This window comes from Rhinolophus sinicus, chromosome 2, assembly GCF_057876585.1.
Source record: "Rhinolophus sinicus isolate RSI-liver-muscle chromosome 2, RSI-T2T, whole genome shotgun sequence".
Lineage (NCBI taxonomy): Eukaryota > Metazoa > Chordata > Mammalia > Chiroptera > Rhinolophidae > Rhinolophus > Rhinolophus sinicus.
In genome coordinates, this window is record NC_142502.1 from 155020605 (window position 1) to 155041316 (window position 20712).

General features: G+C 39.1%; 1 protein-coding gene across 28 annotated transcripts in view; it reads left to right on the forward strand.

Moving 5' to 3' along the window:
- The first annotated feature begins 651 nt into the window (after positions 1-651).
- The window catches only part of NRXN1 (neurexin 1), a 1058790-nt gene continuing 1038729 nt past the window's right edge, over positions 652-20712 (forward strand). For 20 of the 28 annotated variants that reach the window (XM_088796166.1, XM_088796171.1, XM_088796173.1 and 17 more), the window contains exons 1-2: positions 656-807; positions 3551-5235. In XM_088796166.1, the coding sequence (XP_088652292.1) occupies positions 4464-5235 (772 nt within the window). In that variant the 5' untranslated portion in view covers positions 656-807; positions 3551-4463. Of the gene's footprint in view, positions 808-3550; positions 5236-20712 lie in introns of those variants that run through there. The other 8 variants (XM_088796174.1, XM_088796178.1, XM_074331972.2 and 5 more) reach the window with 3 other exon arrangements.

The window sequence follows — 20712 nt, forward strand, 5'->3', positions numbered from 1 at the left end:
TCCCTGCATTCCTCAAAGAGCTGCAGCTTTTGGAGGGTTCCAAGCAGGAGACCAAAGTGCACAAGTAAAGCCAGAGCTCATCTTCATCACCGACTCCTTGTTCCCTTTCTTTTGACTGCCCAGCCCTTCCCTGGCACCTTCTTAGGTACCCTTGTCCAATCACGACTAAACCCCGAAGTGAAATCTCCACACAGCTTTCTGTGGTCCTGGGCATGCTCAGTAGGCTACTTGGTTATCTGGTGTTCTCTCTCTCTCTCTCTCTCTCTCTCTCTCTCTCTCTCTCTCTCTCCCTCTCTCTCCTCTCTCTCCTCTCTCGGAGGGGTGGGAGGTGACAAATTAGAAGCGCTTGAGGCAGGTCTCCGCCCCCAGGATCGGGCTTCCCCTGCAAGGGGATGAAGCAAAGGTAGAAACACCTCGCTCCGCAGCATCCTGACCTGGAGCTGGAGGGCTGCGCCGCGGACCGACCCCACCAGTATCCCAGCCTGAGGCCCGCGCGCCGCTCTCCATGGTACTGCGGAGAGCTCAGCTCCGCCCTTCTCTTTCAGAAGGACAGCACCCCGCGTCACGTAACCCAGCCTTCTCGGGCTCTACCACCACCTCCTCCTTCCCAGCCCTTTTCCTCTCCTCCTCCTCCTCCTGCTCCCCTCCGTTGCCTGTTCTTCCCTCCCGCACTCCTGGAGACAGACGCTCAAGCCTGACGCCTCTGAAAAGGCAGCGGCAGTCGCCTTATCCACAGCCCTCAGGAAATTCGCTTTGACCGATGCATGCTTCAGTCTCTGGCTCGAGCTAAGGGGAATAACCGGGCAGGTAAAGAAGCTCAATTTGGGTTGGGGGGAGGGGATGGGGCGAGGCAAGCTGGAGAAGGGTATCTTTCCCCGTTGTAACTGAGCCAGGATCTGCCACAAATGCACCGGGAAGGATGGATGGTGGGAGGGTGGAGGAGTACAGATCTTGGTTGTTTTGCATGTAGCTTTTTAAATAGATGGCAAGATGAGATGGTGGAACTGGGGTAGTAACTTAAAGGCTGAATGCAGTGATTTATTAGCAAAAGAAAGAAAACAGGCAAGTTAGAAACAAAAAGCGATAAAATATATTTATATCTACATCTTTCTTCCTCTTCCCCATCAGCCGCATGCTGTGCCTGTCTTTAATTTGTGTAGTAGGCTCCAAGAAACTGCACTGGTATCAGAGATGGAGCTTAGAGACTGGGCGGGAAAGCCAGGGAGAATTTTGGGTGTGCACTGGTATTGCCGGACTTTGTAAAAGCCGGGAGGAAAAGATAGGTACTTCTAAAAATTCTCTCCAAATTTTCAGGTTCTTGTTGATTGTATATATTGAAGGGTGTTTGGAAAGGTGTGTGTGCATGTGTGTATATGTGTGTGATACCACAAATATATTAAAATAAATGCAACTGCAGCTGATGAGCATACTGTATCGATCCTTCCAGTGGCTTGGGAATGAATTTGATTCTAGAAATGAAAGAAAAGATTAATGAGGCTGTTAGTCTGCTTTTGAATTAGAGCGCTTCTTTCTTTGGCTGCAATAAGATTTTCAGATCCTTTTATTTCATCCTCTAATTTGCGAACTCGCCAGGTTTTTCCGGCACCTTAGAGAGAATCTTCTTTCTCCGTATGAATACAGATCCTCTCACACACAATGAGCTTCCTCTAAGAACTGGGAGAGTCAGTTGAGCTCCCCTATGGTTAAGAATATATATGTGTATTTCCCCCTTCTCCTCCATTCCTTAAAAAAAATGTTATGCATTAGTAGAGGGAAGCGGGAGAGAGAGGTAAAGAAAGGTTTTGTGATTGCTGTAACATTATTTAATAAAATAATCGTCTCCAACCGAGTAACACATAAAAATGGTTTTCTAACAAATGAGCTTGTGGATGGTTTCAAAGCATTATTCTTGATCTTGAAATTCCAGGTTTAATTTCCAAATGACTGAAAATTTGGCAGATTCCTGAGTCCACTTTAAAAAAGAGAGAGAGTATATTGAATAAGATGCTATCTTACAATGATTTTTAAGTGCACCTTTCTTTGGGCTTGGCACAGGAGTAGACAAGATATGGCTGGTGACTGCTGATGGTGTGGAATGTATCAGCCATAATAAATAAGCAAGTGAGATTTTTATTCCCTTTGGATAGTGGGCAGCGTGTGTGTGTGTGTGTGTGTGTGTGTGCGCGTGCGTGTCTGTGTGTGTGTGTGTGCGTGTGTGTATGGTGTTGAAAGAGAACCAGTCATCAATTTCATCTGGGGAGGAACTTGAAGTGGGATCCCCTAGCTTGGTGGCTCTCAGCTGACACCTGTAGGGATTGCTCTGTATTGAAGAGAAATGCTCTCCACTCGCTCCACAGAGGAGCAGCAGCACAATGCGGTGCCATAAATTACTGCTAGTTTCAGCTTGTAGGGAAAAAAGTGTTAATGGCTGGTGAGCTTCTGTGTCCAAGCAATAAGTGTGTGTGTGTGTGTGTGTGTGTGTGCGCGTGTGCGTGGTGTTGGGAGGAGGGAAACACATGTGTTTGCTTGACAGGACCAGATGATACAGTTGTGATTTTTTTTTTGGTTGGTCAAAATGTGAGAGTAGTATTTTTAGGTTAAAAAAATGACTTAAAAACAACTCACTATTTACGATTTCTGTACTATTTCAAGAGCCTGTCAGATTAGAGTTGAATAAAGACAGGTGATTTAATAGTACAGTGAGTGACTCAAATACCTGATTTTAAATTCTAGCATCCTGGAGCTATAGCAGCTAAGGTAACACACATGCCAACTGCTGTTCTGACCACACAAATTCTAAGAGCTGACAGCCAGATAAGGACTTGAGAGGACTTAAGATCACTACAATGTTAGGCAAAATATTAAATACTTTATCCATCTGTAGAGGAGCTAATAATATGGTAACTGAGACATAAATGCTGCCAAAAATAGATATGACTCCTGTTAGATATTTTCTCCTATAACAGATTATCCCTTTAATAAAAAGGAGGAAAATATTTGAAATTTAAAAAAACACTCCCAAGAAACTAATATTCCTTTTTTTTCTGGCAAACATAAAATGGTAAGAATGATATACATATCCAAACCTCCAGCTTCCAGTGGACAGTTTGATCAGCTTTGCCTTTTATAAAATCAGCTATTAACTGAGATTTGAACAGATTCTATTTTTATTGTACATGTAACCAGTATAGAATATAAGCATAAATCCTTAAAAGGGCCTTCCCCCCCCTTCATTTATTTTAAAAATTTAACTTTCTCAGAAAAAACTATAAGATAACCATAGCCAAATCTCTATGAAAACCTGGGAGGGTAACCTATTAACAGTTATAGTAAACTACAAGGGTGTAATGGATGATTATAAGAATGTGATATTAACTATTAGGAGATATCACGTCTCACTCGTAGGTCAGAACAAATAAGCTCCTTCCAATAAGATTAATTCTTGCTTACGAACAACACTGGTTATATATACCTGGTTTTGAGCTGAATGATGATTTATATGACACTATAAATAACTTCAGAACTTAATTTTTATTTTAATTCTCTGCAGATTTCTGGGTCCTATTTAAAGGCAAAATAAAACCTAAATGCATCACCAACCCACGACCAATTGATATGCTGGCATTTTAGCTCGGCCTTGCTGAGGTGGAGAAAAATGAGGAGCTGTTGTGATTACCACATCTAACAGCTGCTGGCTATTTCACAGCTTTTGGGTTTGAACCCCACCATTGGGGAGGGAAACAGAGAAGTAAAATCCAGCCTGTGGGGCCATGCTCAAGGAATTCTGCTTTGGCTGCAGTGGTGCTGAAGTCCATGATATGACAGAAGAAGCAGGCCTTTGAAACTACTCTGGGGTTGACAAGTGGTGCCCTAAAGAGGCAAGGAACGCTATCCTCTCTTCTGGTTTGGGACACTACATCTGGAGGAGAAACATTTCCATTCACAAGCATCCAAGGATTTTGGTTCATTGCTGGTTCCTTGTACTTCCCTGAGAAGTGTTTACTTGTTACTTGACTGTAACTGCTTTCCTTTTGCCTGGTACCAGCGATGGTACCTGGCAGATGCTGATATTTGAGGAGTAAAATATCTATTGACACCACCAATGACCTTGAACTAGTTCATCGGACTCAAATGGATGAGTGCTTTCCCTTGACCTCCTGTTGACGCCTTTTCCAGAACGTTGCCTCCAAAGTGTATCCTCCCTTTGGTCTGGAAGTTCTGTGGCTGCCCTGTACCACCGGGGTCTTCATTTGCCAGTTGGGAGGAGACTATAGGGAGAGAGGGAGGGGCTGCTGGAAGAAGAAGAAGAAAAAAAGAGCTAGATATAGGAGGGTGCACCCCTCCCACTCCTGCCCACCCCCTTACCCTACTTACTCTTGGACCCTTATTTCTACATCACGGTGTCCAGGACCGTTTTGACCCTGTCGGCCCCGGCACCCCCCCGCCGCACCCCAGCCCCGAGCATGGGGACGGCGCTTCTCCAGCGCGGGGGCTGCTTTCTCCTGTGCCTCTCGCTGCTGCTCTTGGGCTGCTGGGCAGAGCTGGGCAGCGGGCTGGAGTTCCCGGGCGCCGAGGGCCAGTGGACGCGTTTCCCCAAGTGGAATGCCTGCTGCGAGAGCGAAATGAGCTTCCAGCTGAAGACGCGCAGCGCCCGCGGCCTCGTGCTCTACTTCGACGACGAGGGCTTCTGCGACTTCCTGGAGCTCATCCTGACACGTGGCGGCCGCCTGCAGCTCAGCTTCTCCATCTTCTGTGCCGAGCCTGCCACTCTCCTGACGGACACGCCGGTCAACGATGGTGCGTGGCACAACGTGCGGATCCGCCGTCAGTTCCGCAACACCACGCTCTTCATCGACCAGGTGGAGGCCAAGTGGGTGGAGGTGAAGTCTAAGCGGAGGGACATGACGGTGTTCAGCGGCCTCTTCGTCGGGGGGCTGCCCCCCGAACTGCGCGCTGCGGCCCTTAAGCTCACGCTGGCCTCAGTGAGGGAGCGAGAGCCCTTCAAAGGGTGGATTCGGGACGTGAGGGTCAATTCCTCCCAGGCTCTGCCCGTGGACAGCGGCGAGGTGAAACTGGACGACGAGCCGCCCAATAGCGGCGGCGGGAGCCCGTGTGAGGCGGGCGAGGAGGGCGAGGGCGGGGTGTGCCTCAACGGAGGCGTGTGCTCCGTGGTGGACGACCAGGCGGTGTGCGACTGTTCGCGAACCGGCTTCCGCGGCAAGGACTGCAGCCAAGGTAAGGCCCGACGCCTGACCCACCCCACCGGGTCCTTGGCCTGGGCAGGGCGAGGTGAGGCAGAGGAAAGAAGGCGGGGCCGGGCAGGTGCATGGGGTTTTCCTTCTCTGCACAGCGTTTTTGTTAGATTCCAGGTGAAGACCTGTTTCTGGCCTCTCTGCTTCATCACCTCCTGCAGTTCCTCCCTTGGCACCCTCTTACTGGTTGAGCACCCCCATTTCCAGGTTCAGTTTCCTCCAGGGAGTCCTTTCTATCAACCTTACTTCTGTCCAAGTGGCAAGTAAAATGACCTGTCCTCTTCAGTCCTCGGGTTCTTTGCCAACCTGCTCCCTATCTTCATTGGGACATAGCCCACCTGAGTAACCGCTGTGCTTTCCTTTGCCACCTCTAAGTCCGTAATACACAGATTTCCCCCTATTCGATGCAAACAACTATCTAGAAGATTGGGCACACGTTTGGTGAAGAAGGAAGTGCAGAAGTGGTTCACCATGGCTGAGAATGCCCACGTAGTTACCCAGGGTGAAGGGGAAGGGGGATGGGACTCACGGGCACTGCTGTGCCTTTTACAAGTGAAATGTGAAGTCCTCCCCCTGGTTGTGGAAGCAGAGAGGGCGATTGTACAGGTGAAGATTTTCTTGATTGGAAAGAGGGTTCTTGGAATTAATGCTAGTTTCTATGGTTATGTCCAAGTCCAACATTTGTCAATTTAAGTAAAATTTTGTGTGGTTTCTTGAGGTGGGAGACAGGCCAGCTAATGTTTAGAAATTTTAGAGGTTAGATAGCATTTCTCAATTAGCAGATGCTTTGGGAAGATAAATAGAGAAATATAGATGTTGCTGGGCTGGGAAGCTTCTGTAGGCTAATAAACATGGGATACGGATGAAGGATTGCAAGAGATTATCTGAGGATATTCAGCTAATGATATTTATCTGAATAGTGGAAGCCAAGCTGTAATTTCTGTTGTTACTAGAAATTAAAAAAAAATGTATATCAGATCTAAGTTTTATTTTCTCTCCTTTATAAATAAAATTCAGTCATTAGTGTGTTTCTCCAATGTTACTACATGACAATGATCAAGGAAAAAACGGTTGTACAAGCACAGAAAAGCCTATGAATAGAAAGTGAGTGATATGAAAACAATGAAACATAGATGTATCTGTGCTTTGCAGGAGAGAAGATGTCAGGGTTTAAAGTAGATAGCTTATGGGTCAAATCAAAGCAATCAGCAGATGGGTAAATGGCATTTAATGGCTCAAATTTAAAAAGGTTAATTATGAAATCTGATTTTGAAAGCTGTAGGGACTAAGCTCTATGTATGACTGTATATTACTGTATAATGTCTTCTGGGTTTTTTTTGCTGACACTGCTAAAGGGAACTAGCCCTTGTAAATCTTACAGACTTGGCAGTTCTCTCTCACCTGACTTTAAGAGAAATGAAGGTTTGATACAATTTATAATTGTTTAAACACCGAAGGGAAATAGGAAGAAAAAGGCTGGTCATTAAGAGAGTTCATAGGTTTATAGAAAAGAAAGTAAAGGGTTATTTTGTTGCTCTCTGCCTTCTTGAGCGTTTTTGTTTTCGTTGTATTTTGGCTTAAGTAATTATAGAAGACTGTTTATTTCATGACCCACACTGCACTTCAGCTTGGCCAGTAAAATTCCACGGATTTTGCACCAAGCTTTGCAGTTACGTTTTACATAAATCAAACAGTACATGTTTCCCTTTACCAAATCTAAATTAATTGTAAATCATGGATAAGATAGCTATATAAGATGATGTGCTACACTGTAATTTGAAGTTGCATATACCTGCACTGCTTGATAGAAATGAATCAAAAATGAACACTATTCTATGGCAAAAAATGATCTAAGTATCCTAATACCACTTTACAATACAGAGCAGGAAATTTAATGAAGGCCACATGAAATATAACTTCCTTCCTTAAATTAGGAAACAATATGGCACAATGACAGCTTGTTCTGTGTGGGAGGGTATTTTAAATGAAAAGTTTAATTTTTCCATGCATTTTTAATGTAGGGATCCCAGGATCATGCATAATGAGGGGAAGCTAGGAGTGGAGAAAGCATGGCAAAAGTAATACATTGAAGAGAAGCAGAGTTAGATGTCTCTGAAATGCATTTTATTTTGCAAGTGGAGAGCTCTTTCCATAAGATGAAGAATTTGGTATTACCAAGATACATAATTGAGCAGTGTAGTACCTGATGCTTAAGGTAATTCAGCCCAGAAAAGAAAATTGGTTAGGATTATTCTGGAGCATTGATTCATTTTGAAAATTTGAGCTTTCAACTGAATGCAGAGATCACCACTAGTCATGAAAAGAAAACAAAAGGCTGGATTCCTTTGATTATCACGCAAATAAGAGATGGAATAATAAAGGCAGAGTCTTTCTTCCCAGAAGGACTGGCTCCATTTTGATCATTTGCCTTGTTTCATGTGTGTCAAATGACTATTAAATAATTAATTGAGAATGGATGCCTCTCCCCACACCAATCATCTATTGATGGCTAGGGAGAGATGATTTCTGTTCAGATGAAGTATAAACAAAGCTCTGCCTCTAGCCAGCATTTACACGGATTGCTACATTCTTTCTAAAAACTAATTTGAAAGCAAATCCACATTCATTAGAGAACATTTAGAAAAAAAACAAAAAAAAAAACAACAGAAAACGTTACACAAAATTCAAATGGTATCTGGTGCCAGCAACATTTTTTAAAATTTAATAAAAAATGTCTAACATTATTTTAGTTGCCTTCATATTCAAAATACCATAAAAACTACTAAAAAGACAGAGTATTCTCTGCCCGCCCCCCCCAACCTACAATGTCTTGAAACAACTTAATGCACCTATGAATTTCTAGAATATTTTTATTTAATGAGTTCACTTTCATCCTTACTGTATTCAGGTCCAGCAAATTTTACTTATTTATTTATGTAGTAATGGAAAGAGAACACAAGAAAGGTTATATGTCAGGAATAGGTTGGTGGCAGAGCCTGGGTAAGAGCACAGACAGTGGTATTCTCGAGCCCCGTTACCATGTCTGCTGAGTAAGATTTGTAGTTTATTAGGGCTGGTATGAGGGTTTATTAGGGTTCAGGCATTAGTCAAGAGAAATGTATGTCTGATGGAACAGAACTAACTTATATGTCACTTATGTTCTTTGACCATGAGAGTCAGCCTCAGAACTCAACTCCAAGAATGTCATCTTTCCTGAATGACAGATGCTTATGGGGTACATATCTTTTTCAGTGAATCATACTCAGCTAAGTGGCCCAGGGCAATTATTATTTAATAAGCTTCTATTTAAGAGGACTAATAATATTCTAGTAGCTTAAAAGAATTAGTGAATTCCATGGCTATCCAGCTTAAAAATGAGAAAAAAAGGCTTTTCATTGAGAAATTGAGTTTTATATTTTATGATTTCCAGGTCCAGGTTTCATGCATTTCAGGGTCATTTATATTAAAATTTCATACTAGACACCGAGTGTCATTTTCAGTTTCTTTCCCTGTTTAAATGGCTATAAACGTATGGCTTGTGATGGGGGATTCCTAGATAATACTAAACATGGCAGTGTGATCAATGTCAATTAATAAACCCCCTGCTTTCTGTGACTTTACTAATGTGACCATATAGAGAATCATATTTGCTCATATATTCATTCATTTCTTTAATCAACAAGTATTGAGTACTTTTTATGTGTCTGAGTACTAGGCTCAGGCAATAAAATGGTAAACTCTCAGAAGTAGTTCCTACCTTCACAGACCTCACATGCTGGTGAGGAGGCACGATAAGTAAAACAATAAAAAAAAGTGGATAAATGGAAAGAAAATAGTGGTACGTATTTTGGAGGATGGGTACATTGTACTGTGACAGCTTAAAGTCCTGAGAACTGACCTAATCAAAGAAGATTTTCTTGAAGAATAATGTTTAAACTAAAATCTGAGAGATGAGGAAGAGTTGACTACGTAAAGGCAGAGGAGAAATATTAGGTACGGAGCTCTGGTGGAGGAGATGGCACACACATTCAAGCAATTTAGAAAAGACCCTTGAATATCGAGCTCTTAAAGAAAGGAGCGGGACCAGATCATGCAGGGCTTTCTGGACCTTGTCGAGCATTTTTACCTCTATAGTGAAAGTGCTGAAAAAACAATGAAAGGAATTTAGTGTGGAAGGTGGGGTGGAAGATGCCATTATTATATTTATATTTTAAAAACGTCACTCTGGCTGTAGTGTAAAAACAGATTGATGGAGGCCAGAAAAAAAGAAAACATTCTGTTTGTCAGTCAACAACATTTGTTAAGCACCCACTGTAAACTGTAGACTGAAGTAGGGGACATGGAGAAAAACAAGATTCTTTCTCTAAAGAAGTTAGAATCTTTGAGTTGCTTATGTATAGAAATCTTAGGCCATTTGCTGTTTGGAACACTTTGGTTCTACCTGTGAAAAGCTTTATCTGACCCCTTTATGTAGATTGTCAGGTGGTTTCTCACAGATACAGGATTCTAGAGCCCATTGGCAATGTCATATTATATTATACCCTTGCTCAACATGTCTTTCTTGTAACAATATATATTGGCTGATTGATTCTGGGCTTTCAATATTCTAACTGCTAAAATAAAGGAAAATATTACACAGGTACTTACAATTTTTGCAAGTTTAAAAAATTTAAGTAGTTACTATACCGGTAGGTGATATTAAACAAAAAAATGGTTGAGAGATTTTCTTTGAAGTATACCATTGTAGGAAAAGGTGGATGGATCATCTGTGCTGAAAAAGCTTTGAATGGAATGGACAAATTCATCAATAACTTTGATCTATGAGGTCTGACAATTAAGTTCATGAACTTGCCACCATGAACTTACATTAGCAGCACTGTACAAACAGCTTGGTAAGGTTTCATAACCTTAGTATATCAGTGTCTCACAGCTGTGTTTGTGTTGATGTGTGGAGGTGTCTTGCTGAGTGGCGGTCATTATTGCTATTGCATGTTTTTGTGTGCCATCTTGAGAATGTCTGAGCTTGAATTAGTACAACGAACAAACATTAAATTTCTCGTTAAACTTGGCAAGAGTGGAAGTGAAATCAGGAAACACATTAGTCCAAGTTTATGGGGATAATGCCATGAAAAAAAATGGCAGTATACAAATGGATTAAACGTTTTTCTGAGGTGAGAGAATGCGTCACTGATGAAGAGAGGTCAGGGCAGCCAGTAACGAGAAGAACTGATGAAAACATTGCAAAAAATTGTCAAATTGTGCGTCAAAATCATCGACTGACTGTGAGAAGCATAGCAGATCAAGTAAACATTGATAGAGAAACAGGAAAATCTTAACTGAAAATCTTCACATGAGAAAGGTGTGTGCAAAAATGGTCCCAAAGGAGCTAACTGAACAACAGCAAAGGAGCGTCGAAGTTTGCCAAGACCTTTTGGAGAGGCAAGATGATGTTTTGGGCTATGTTATCACTGGTGATGAAACATGGATATACCGATACAACCCTAAAACAAAGTGTCAAAGTATACAATGGAAGTCAGCCAATGCTCCATGACCAAAAATGCTCCGTTAGTCCAAATCAAGAGTCAAAATGATGTTGCTAACCTTTTTTGATATCAGAGGAATTATTCATTATGAATTTGTACCAACTGGACAAACAGTTAACCAAGTTTATTATTTGGAAGTGCTGAAAAGGCTGAAAAAGTTCACTGAAAAGGCGTGAAAAAGTTAGACGTAAACGACCTGAACTTTTCAACAACAATTCATGGCTCTTGCATCATGACAATGCACCAGCTCACACAGCACTGCCTGGGAGGGAGGTTTTAGCCAGTAAAAAAATCTCTAAATTGGAACACCCTCCCTACTTACCAGATCTGGCCCCCGATGACTTCTTTCTTTACGTGAAGATAAAGGAAATATTGAAAGAAATACATTTTGATGACATTCAGGACATAAAGGGTAATACAATGACAGCTCTGATAGCCATTCCAGAAAAAGAGTTCCAAAATTGCTTTGAAGGGTGGACTAGGCGCTGGCATCTGTGCATAGCTTTCTAAGGGGAGTACTTCGAAGGTAACTGTAGTGATATTCAGCAATAAGGTATGTAGCACTTTTTCAGGGATGAGTTCGCGAATGTAGTTGTCAGACCTCATAGATAAAATGTTCTGGAAAACTCTTAAAGTATGGCAACAAAAGGCATCTGTCTGGTCCATCAAAACAAGCTTATCTTGGCTATAAATTAGTGATCAAAATTGAGTTACTGTTCTAGAATGCCACAAATGAAGTACAATGTATTGTTTTGAGATGTTTAACAACTGTGAAATGCAATTGTACTATAGAGATTTAATTATACAAACTCTGAGGCCACACTACTTGGTTTAAGGGGGTATGCACTCAAACTTCTATTCCTCAGTTTTATCATCTGTGAAACTGGGATAATAATCGTGTTGACTTCATAGGGATCTTACCAAAATTAAGCAGGTGATTTCATATAAAGATCTTAGAACAGTCCCTGGCTCGTAGTTATCATTCTGAAGTGTCTGCTTATTATTTTTGTTCTAATTACTACCACCACTACTTCTACTGATAACTATTTTCTTTGCTGGCACTCTCAAGCAAAATTCAAGTATGGGAAAAAAATTTTTTTTTTCTCATGTAAATGAAATTCTAATGTAATGATGATCTTTGATTTGCTCAAATGTTTCAATTTATAAGCAAAAGCAAATAGTAAAGACAGTGAGCCTCTGTTTTACACAGCTGCACTCTAATGTTACCCATGTCTAGTCATGACTCAAAATATTAAAAAAATCATATTCTATTTGAGACTTTTTATTATGATTAAGCAAGCCTTTAACACAACAGCTTTGTAAAAACTATCAATTTCCACATAAACGAATACCTTTATTCCAATCCTATAATTAAATAGTATTTTTTACTATAGTTATCCTAGTGTATAGATATGGATATCTAATGGAAATGTCCTATTTGTAATTTGTCTTTCAGGCTCTCCTGTATGTTCAAGTTATTTACATGTATGCTGTAGAAAAGCTAGGTAATATATTTGAGCTTAAAAGCTCAAGCAAGATATTCTTATAGTTATCATAAACAGATTATGTTTTTAGCATATTCACAGACACACACAAACACGGTGCCAAAAAAATGTGTACTATTTTAAGAAAACAAAAAACTGTTAATTGTAATACTCAATATATACTGATAACAAGTCATGTTTGACTTCTGCAATTACAAGAGATGCCCAAAGTGGTTACCATCCACATCCAGACACTTTTGATTAGGGCAAACTACTGCTTGAGCATACATTTTTTTTTGGCACCATATGTGGTAGTGACATTGTGTTCCAGTTTTGGATACTATTAAATGAAATGTGATAGTTAAACTGATTATTTTTTAAAATTTCCTGATTGACTGCAGAAAGGACTGGCACTATATAATATTTCTGTTGTTCTTTATTGCATGGTGAGAATTAGGACCCTGAGCCACACAGGTCCCTGAAAAGTCATTGACCACATTCTATATCCCTTTCTCAGTTAGCAACTGGTTGCTACACTGGTGGTAGGGTTAACTGTATTGGGTTAACTCAATGTGCATTGAAAATTAGGCCTTATCATAGATAGCAGGGTTTTTTTTATTATTAATAGAGATAATAAACTTACCATTATAAGTTACTATGCAAACTGTACTTTCAAAAATTACATGAGTGCGTTTGACATAATTCAGAATAAGTCATTTTTGCATTCTAAAAGTTTTTAGTTCATTGTACGAAACCCTTATGCCATTTTCTTGTGTATTTCGCTATAATTTTATGGTTTAATCCCTTTTCTGTTAGGTTGGTGCAAAGCTAATTGTGGTTTAAAAGATTAAAAATAATGGAAAAAACTGCAATTACTTTTGCACCAACCTAATATTACTTGGGAGTACAGGATTCGGTAACTTCGTAGTCTTTGCTGAGTAGTTTAAATCTTAAAACGTTTGAATTAGGTTTTTTTTTTTTTTCATTGTTAGTTGCTTTAGAACTCTTCAAAAACTGCACCACTTTATGGTTTTCTTCCTTACACATGCATTCCATGTAGTTCTACTTCACTGTGAGAATGGGCACAATTGTCTCAGATTCTTTTCCTGTCATGTTATTATTTACACAATGTGTGTAAACAGAATGTGACATAGGGTCTGAAGAACCAAATTCCAAAGGTGCACTGCCTGTAAATCACTATTAAAGGTAGAGTAAGGCCACTAATGTTCTGTGTTTCAAATTGTAAGGTTGTGAGTTGAGAAATGCTTAATCAGACAACTAATAAATTGTGAACCCATGCTACCTACTTTGCTCAGAGTATGAGTGAGTAGCTAATAGATGTAAACTACCAGATAAAGTTGAAAATTTGAAAGAAATATTCAGTAGCAGCAGGGTAGATGGCTCTAGGATGTTGTGAATGTTAAAATAGTAAAAATGTTAAACCTTTTTTTCTGTAAATCTACTTTGGGGTCATTTTAGATCACGTACGTTCAGTAGTATGTATAAGATTTGTAGAGTTCTCTTATTCCATATTGCTGCATCAATACAGACAAGCTGATTAAAGAAGACATTACTGCCCCTCATGTGTAAAATCTAAACAAATGAAATAAGTAACTTAAGGGGGCAACTATATGAGTATCTATTTATATGAAGTTCAAAATAGACAATCTATGTTGACATAGGTCAGAATAGAGATTACCTTTCAGTGGTGTTGACTAGAAGGCAGTGCGGCCTTTGGCATGATCTGGATGTTTGTCAAGAGTCACTGAAGTATACACTTAAGATTTATGTACTTTATTGTACGTAAGCTGCATGCCAATTAAAAAATTTCAAATTATAGAAGGAATGCTGCTCGATGAATACCAACACACTAAATACATATAAAACGTTACTTACAAAGAAATCCTTATTGGAAATCCATATTTCATATTTTAGGGAAAAAGTGTCAAATATTTGTAACACAAGCCAAAAGGTCATTTCAGAGAGCAAGTGCGTTTACATATGAATAACAGTAAGGACAGAGTATTATGTGTTAAATACCTGTACAATCTTTAAACTTGTTTTCAATTTCTTGTACCTTTATAATGGAAATTAAACATGAGTTCTTATTTACGTTTGCATCTGTTTTGCAAAAGTCCTAGTGACACATTCAAATAATGTGAGTTTTCCAGTTAGCACAACTCAACCGCTGAAATTTTAAGTGATTGAGAGATGAGTATGTTGTAACAGCTCAATAAATATTTAAATGAGTGATTGGATGTTGGAAAACACATTACTAGTGCAACCATAACCTTCATAATACTGTGTAAATCTGCAAACATACATGATCCCTCACCCAAAATAGTAGGCCTTAAAATTAGTTCGAAAGATGCACCAGGTGCTCCTCCTTTAATGGTGCCATAAGCACCTCTAGAATTCGAATACAATTTAAAATAATTCTGTTTAGGATCACAACCGTGATTATAATTACTATTTAGTGTTTACTGAGTGTAGGTTATGGACAGCGTGCTTTGTCCATCTTACCTTATTGATTCTTACAACATCCTACTTGATAGGTTTTATAAAATTCCCATTTTTGCAGATGAAAAAAATGTGGGTTAGAAAAGCTAACTTGCCCTAAGTCCATAGCTTAACGTCAGAACTGAAATTTGAGCTAAGGTGTTCCCATATCCCCAGCAGGTAACTCTGTCCATTATATGGCATAGCATGTGCATTTTTCTTAAACAGCTAATGGATGCTAGGGATTCGTTCACTACTTGTCAACTTGGTGCTAATTTGAATGGCTGACTTGTAAAAAAAGTTTTGATTGAGAATGTGGTAGGCCCTTAAATTTCATGCAATTCCCTAATGTCATGATAATAAAGAAATGGAATAGCTTGTAAGAATCTATCACATTTTGCTTGTATAACCCTGCTTATTTGCTTCCTCTGTTGACCTGTTCATATTATGCTTCATGTGTTCATTCTCCTCTAATGCAACTAGAACTAAAGCCCCCGTAACTGCATCTAAAGAATGTTATAACTAATTCTTGATCTTTTCAATGAAAGTACTTACTTTTCACAAAACAAGCAAGATAAAATTTCTATTCATTTCAGAATCTGGCAGATAAAATTATTGAAAATGTCAAAAGTCCGTGGTGATTCAGCACAAATGTAAAGATCTAGCCTAGTCACATAAGTAGACACTTAGAGTTGCTGAGTTAGAACTGAAGATGGTTCTACTGAAGATGTAGATGATGGTACACAGACAGGGCACTTAATTGAAATTATATAATGAGAAGATAGTAACTCTTTGGATAAGTGAGTTAGGCCTTCCAACGCATTGCCTAAAATTGAACTCAGTAGCTGTTCTAGGAGTTACAAATATGTATTCTCTATGCTATTTCTGGTATATATGAGAAACTATTATTGGAAAGAAGTGGGAGGAAAACAGGTCTGACCTGGCAAGCCAAAGTTGCTGATTGAGACTCTTGTCTAGTTACTTGTGCTCAAACCTATCTGGACCTGTAATTAGAAATACACCGATGACACATTATAGGAACAAGAGCTCCTCCGAATAGCACTTTCTCAGGTTGGTTCCCAGGAGGGATCTGGTGGTCCAAAAGTTAGAGGAGGAGCTGCCAAGAAGAACAGTTGCTTCACTAGCATCCTACTATCAGGAGGGGCTTTCTATGTTTAATTATAGAGATAATGAATTCTGTGTGACTGACAATCCATAAAGGAAGCAGAACTGATCACAGCTTAGAGCCACTGTTGTTCGTGACCTAACAATACCTGGCCTAGTATGTGGAACCAGCTAAGCTTAAGTGTTACTCAGACATTTTTAGATTCAGCAGAATGAGCCACCCCAGTCCAGCAGTGGCAAGGAAATTAAAGACTCATGTTTTTCTTCTAAGTAATGGTGTCTCTCTATAATTACGCATGCCTGGACTCTCCTTAGGGAAATAGCTGGCATGGTAGCATATAACTTAGCTGCTGGATGGAAGATACTACTCTCCAGTTTAAGCTCTTTATCTTGAATGCAAAATTGGCTTTTTTTCAGCAAACAATGTAATAATTTATTTAAAATTATTACATATAATTTTAAATAAATTATTACATATAATGCTTTATGTACTAAATGTTAATTTATTCAATTCAAAGAGTTGTAATAATAGGAAGTTATATATTGTATTTCACAACCCAATGCACAATTAAATGTGTAGGGAGATACATTTATGAATCCCTATTTTAAAAATTGAGCCAACTTTCTGTGAAATAAAGTATTGAGATATTTTTAAATGATGAGATATTTTAATATATAAATGTGTATGTGTGTGTATGTATATAAACAGAGATACTCTGTTTCCCCAAAAATAAGACCTAGCTGGACAGTCAGCTCTAATATGTCTTTTGGAGCAAAAATTAATATAAGAAATTTATATTATATTATATCATATCATATTATATTATATTATATTATATTATATTATATTATATTATATTATACCCGGTCTTATAGTAAAATAAGACCAGTTCTTATATTAATTTTTGCTCCAAAAGATGCAATAGCACTGATTGTCTGGCTAGGTCTTATTTTCGGGGAAACATGGTATACACAAAAATATGACATACACAAGAAAATTACATAATATTAGCAGAAAAATGTTTTGTTTTTTTTTAAAGAAAGGCTTAGAAATCATTTTAAAATCTGCAGAAATAGATATTTGTTAAATGTCATTAAAATATAATCTCTTTATGAATTAAAATAGTCTATGTAATACAAATTTTTTTTCCACATAAAACCTTAGAAACCTAAAAAGTCTATTCTTGGAGTAAGACAAATGACTTTGTGTGGTCAAGCATGGCATTGGCGATTTTGAGGTTTCCGCAAAGTAGCATTTTCATATAATTGATTAACAGCATCCCAACTGTTCCTGGGGTTGTGTGAAAAACTGTGTTGTCTTGTTCTAACTTTGCTATGATAGTTACCGAACTACTCTTGATTAGTAAGTTACTAATTTACTTTGATGGAACTTTATTATTATTAAATAATATTTATTTACTAGAATGAGCCACAGTTATGTTCAAACAGAAGGAAAAAGTTAAGCTAATATTAACGATGCCTTCTTTAAGACTTTCATACATAAGAAAACTGGGGAGCTAAACTTATTTACTGAGCTCCCAGTGAGTTCAAAATAAGTCATGATCACCACAGAAATATTTTGACATAACCATTTTTTTTAAGCCAGTGATAGCTCTGAAATCTCTTTCACCAGAATAGTTAGGAAATCTATAACAATTTTTGTTTTTAATATACAAATGAGTTATTTATAATTTTCAGAACATGTATCATTGGTCAGTTTCTATCATTGTATGTTATTATTTTTGGATACGTATATCATTAATTTGCTCTTGCTGTGACATCTTAAACCTTTGTTTAGCTTAGAATAATAGACTTAAAATACTATAGCTTTCTTACTTCTATCACAATTTATATATTTTTGGCTTCAAATAACATTTAAAGTTTTAGTCGTTTTCTTTTTTCCTTTTTGCTTAAATTTTATCCATTATTTATTCTTCTACTCTCTACACTGATTCCCTTCATAAAAGTACAGGCGAAGTAGAGCTTCAGGAATTAGAATAATTCTTCATCTGGGAATGGCGGTCCTCCATGACTGTTAGCCAAGAGCTGTGTACTTTCCCAGAGGTCTTCGGAAGTAAAGAATGATGGGCATCTCCCCTTTTCTCAGGCCAAAAATGTTATTTATCCTGGTTCAAGTCCTTGTTTGTGTGACATAGAAAATGTTGTGTTTCATCCTGAGCAGGGATAAGAAATATTTGGATTGAGGCCAAATATACTATATCTTGGAGTGTCTTCCATTCCTAAGAGATGGAGGATGGAAGAATGATGAGGTCTCAGGGAAGCTGTGAAGCTTGGAGTGTATAATAATTGAGAAAATGAGACAGGAGACTGAAAGAGGAACCACAGATAGGAGGGGAAAAAAAATGATTGGAGAAAAATGAGTATTGGAAAAGAAGGTAAATTGAGAGAGAGAGAGAGAGAGAGAGAGAGAGAGAGAGAGAGAGAGAGAGAGAGAGAGAGAGAGAACTAACCGAATTTGAAACAACCAGAACATTGAGACCTGGTAACTTACAATATGAAGAGTCACACATCCGGTTAATGGAGGAGACTAGAACATGCATTTCTTGCCTTCTAGCCCCAGGATTGAGCTGAAGAGAATAGGAGGAAGAAAAAGACAAGGATAAACACATTATGGTCTGTAATTCAGCCACATGAAGTATAATCATTCTTTATTTCTATCTCTAGATTCTGGTGATGGATGGTTATATAGTCATACTGACTAATAACAATAGTAGCGAAATCTTACATAACTCATACTCTGTGTCAGGTACTACTTTAAGCTCTTTACACATTAATCAATTTAGTTTTCCCTACAACCCTCTAAGGTGGGTGCTATTTTCCCCATTTTGCAGATGAGAAAATTTAGGCCCAGAGAGATTTTCTTTTCTTTTCTTTTCTTTTTTTTAATTACCGAAGTTCACACACTAGGAATTTTCAAAGCCGGCATTTGAACGAAGGCTGCATTACTCCTCAGGTCGTGTCCTGAATTTGTACTGCTTCTTTTTAAAAATAAAGCAATAACTGACTGTATATCCTCCACACTTTTATATATGAGAATCTCCCCTGTGTTTAAAAGATGTCTATGTCAGCTAATGTATTTTCATATCTATCTATCTATCTATCTATCTATCTATCTATCTATCTATCTATGTATTTTTCCCCCCCTCTCTTAGTATTCCATTTAAGTGTTTAGTAACTTTTCCTGGGCATAATTTATTTCCTAAATTTAATGAAAACCCTTTCTCTGCTGACATAAATTAATTTCTTCTTGTTATGTCTTCAGTGCAAATAAAATTCATGTAGTCATATCTCCTTGAATTATATTTATCTGCCTAAGAGAAAGAGAGCTGTCTTCACTGAGCTGAAAACATTTCAGACCCTCCCCCTTCTGTGACACTGGTGTCACATTCAGCCTCCTTTCCCTAGTAGCAGCCTGCTTTATTTGTTTTACTCACTGTCACCTCCACTGGCTAATGCTCTCCCAAAGGTTAGTTCCTAAAACATTACAATCCTCCCGAACTATTCATCACAGCAGCAGGATTGCTGTACTTTCAGTGAGTCCTTAACCTTTCCCCTTTCTTCTGTCTGACTTGCTAATTTCCCATTATACCTCCGAAATGGCATGGGCAGGGCTTCATAAAATCCTTAGTAAGTTGTTACCTGATGGTGTAAAAAAAAATGTCTATCACTAGTGTCTGTAGATCAGGCAGTCCAGAAATGTATAAAGGGAATAGCCTTGATAGCATTGCATTTGTAAGCAGGAAAAGTAGGCCAGAAAAATATAAGCTGACAAACAGAAAAAAGAATTTGGAGTAAGGAAAGCTGGCAGCGGTATAGTATTCTGGTCCACAGAGGACTGAACAATGGAAATGGATTTGAACAAGAGTGTGTTGACTTAGGTCTAAGGAAAGAGAAAACAGCATTTACGTGTAATTCTAGTATAAATGGGAGAACAGACCAGCACAAGTGGTGGAGATCCTTAACAATAGCTTAGATAGACAAGTGCCAGTCACAGATAGCTTAAGATTTCCCTATTCTGGTCAGACGCCTGGACTAAATGACCTTCAAAATACATTTTCAGCTTTTAGTTATGTAAATAATTGCACTTTTGAAAAATCTTTAACATGTAACTCCTGCAAATATGAGATGAAAATAGCCCCAAGCAATACACCATCAAAAAAGAAAACTACCTTCTGCCTCCCCCAAACACACACACACACACACACACACACACACACACACACACACACACACTCATACAGTAGAAAAACTATTTCGAGAGTTGTCTGAAGTTATAATTCACAGATGCATTGAGGTAAAATATGGCACCTACTGCCACAAAGCATTTGGCCCATGAGTTAGTCCCCAGTCGCCTGAACTTGCTGTCACTGCACATGGGTGTCCCTGGAATACACTCTGGACAGGCTCCCTGCCCACATGCTTATGTTTGCCCTGAGCCAGCTGCCCTGCTGTCCTCCTTACGCAGTGGATTGCCCCAGTTTCACGTTTCCTTGAACGTGGCTGAGCTCGAGTTACAGCTTCTGCCCGTGTCTCAGCTCACATTGCATTTCCTCCTGTTTATTCTGCCATCTCCAGGGTCTATTCCCGACACTGAGTCCACCCCTGCCAGGTGTGATGTCCCGCCCTGCTTCCTGATGGCAGCACAACCGTGTGGCGTGTGGCGTGGCTCCCACAGCAGTCCTTTTACATTCTGTGTCAGTGATCTTCCTCTGGGAAATACAGCTTTGAATGAAAGGGGTTTGGGTACTGGTATGACTTCTTCCTGAAGAAGGATGAGATGATGGGCCT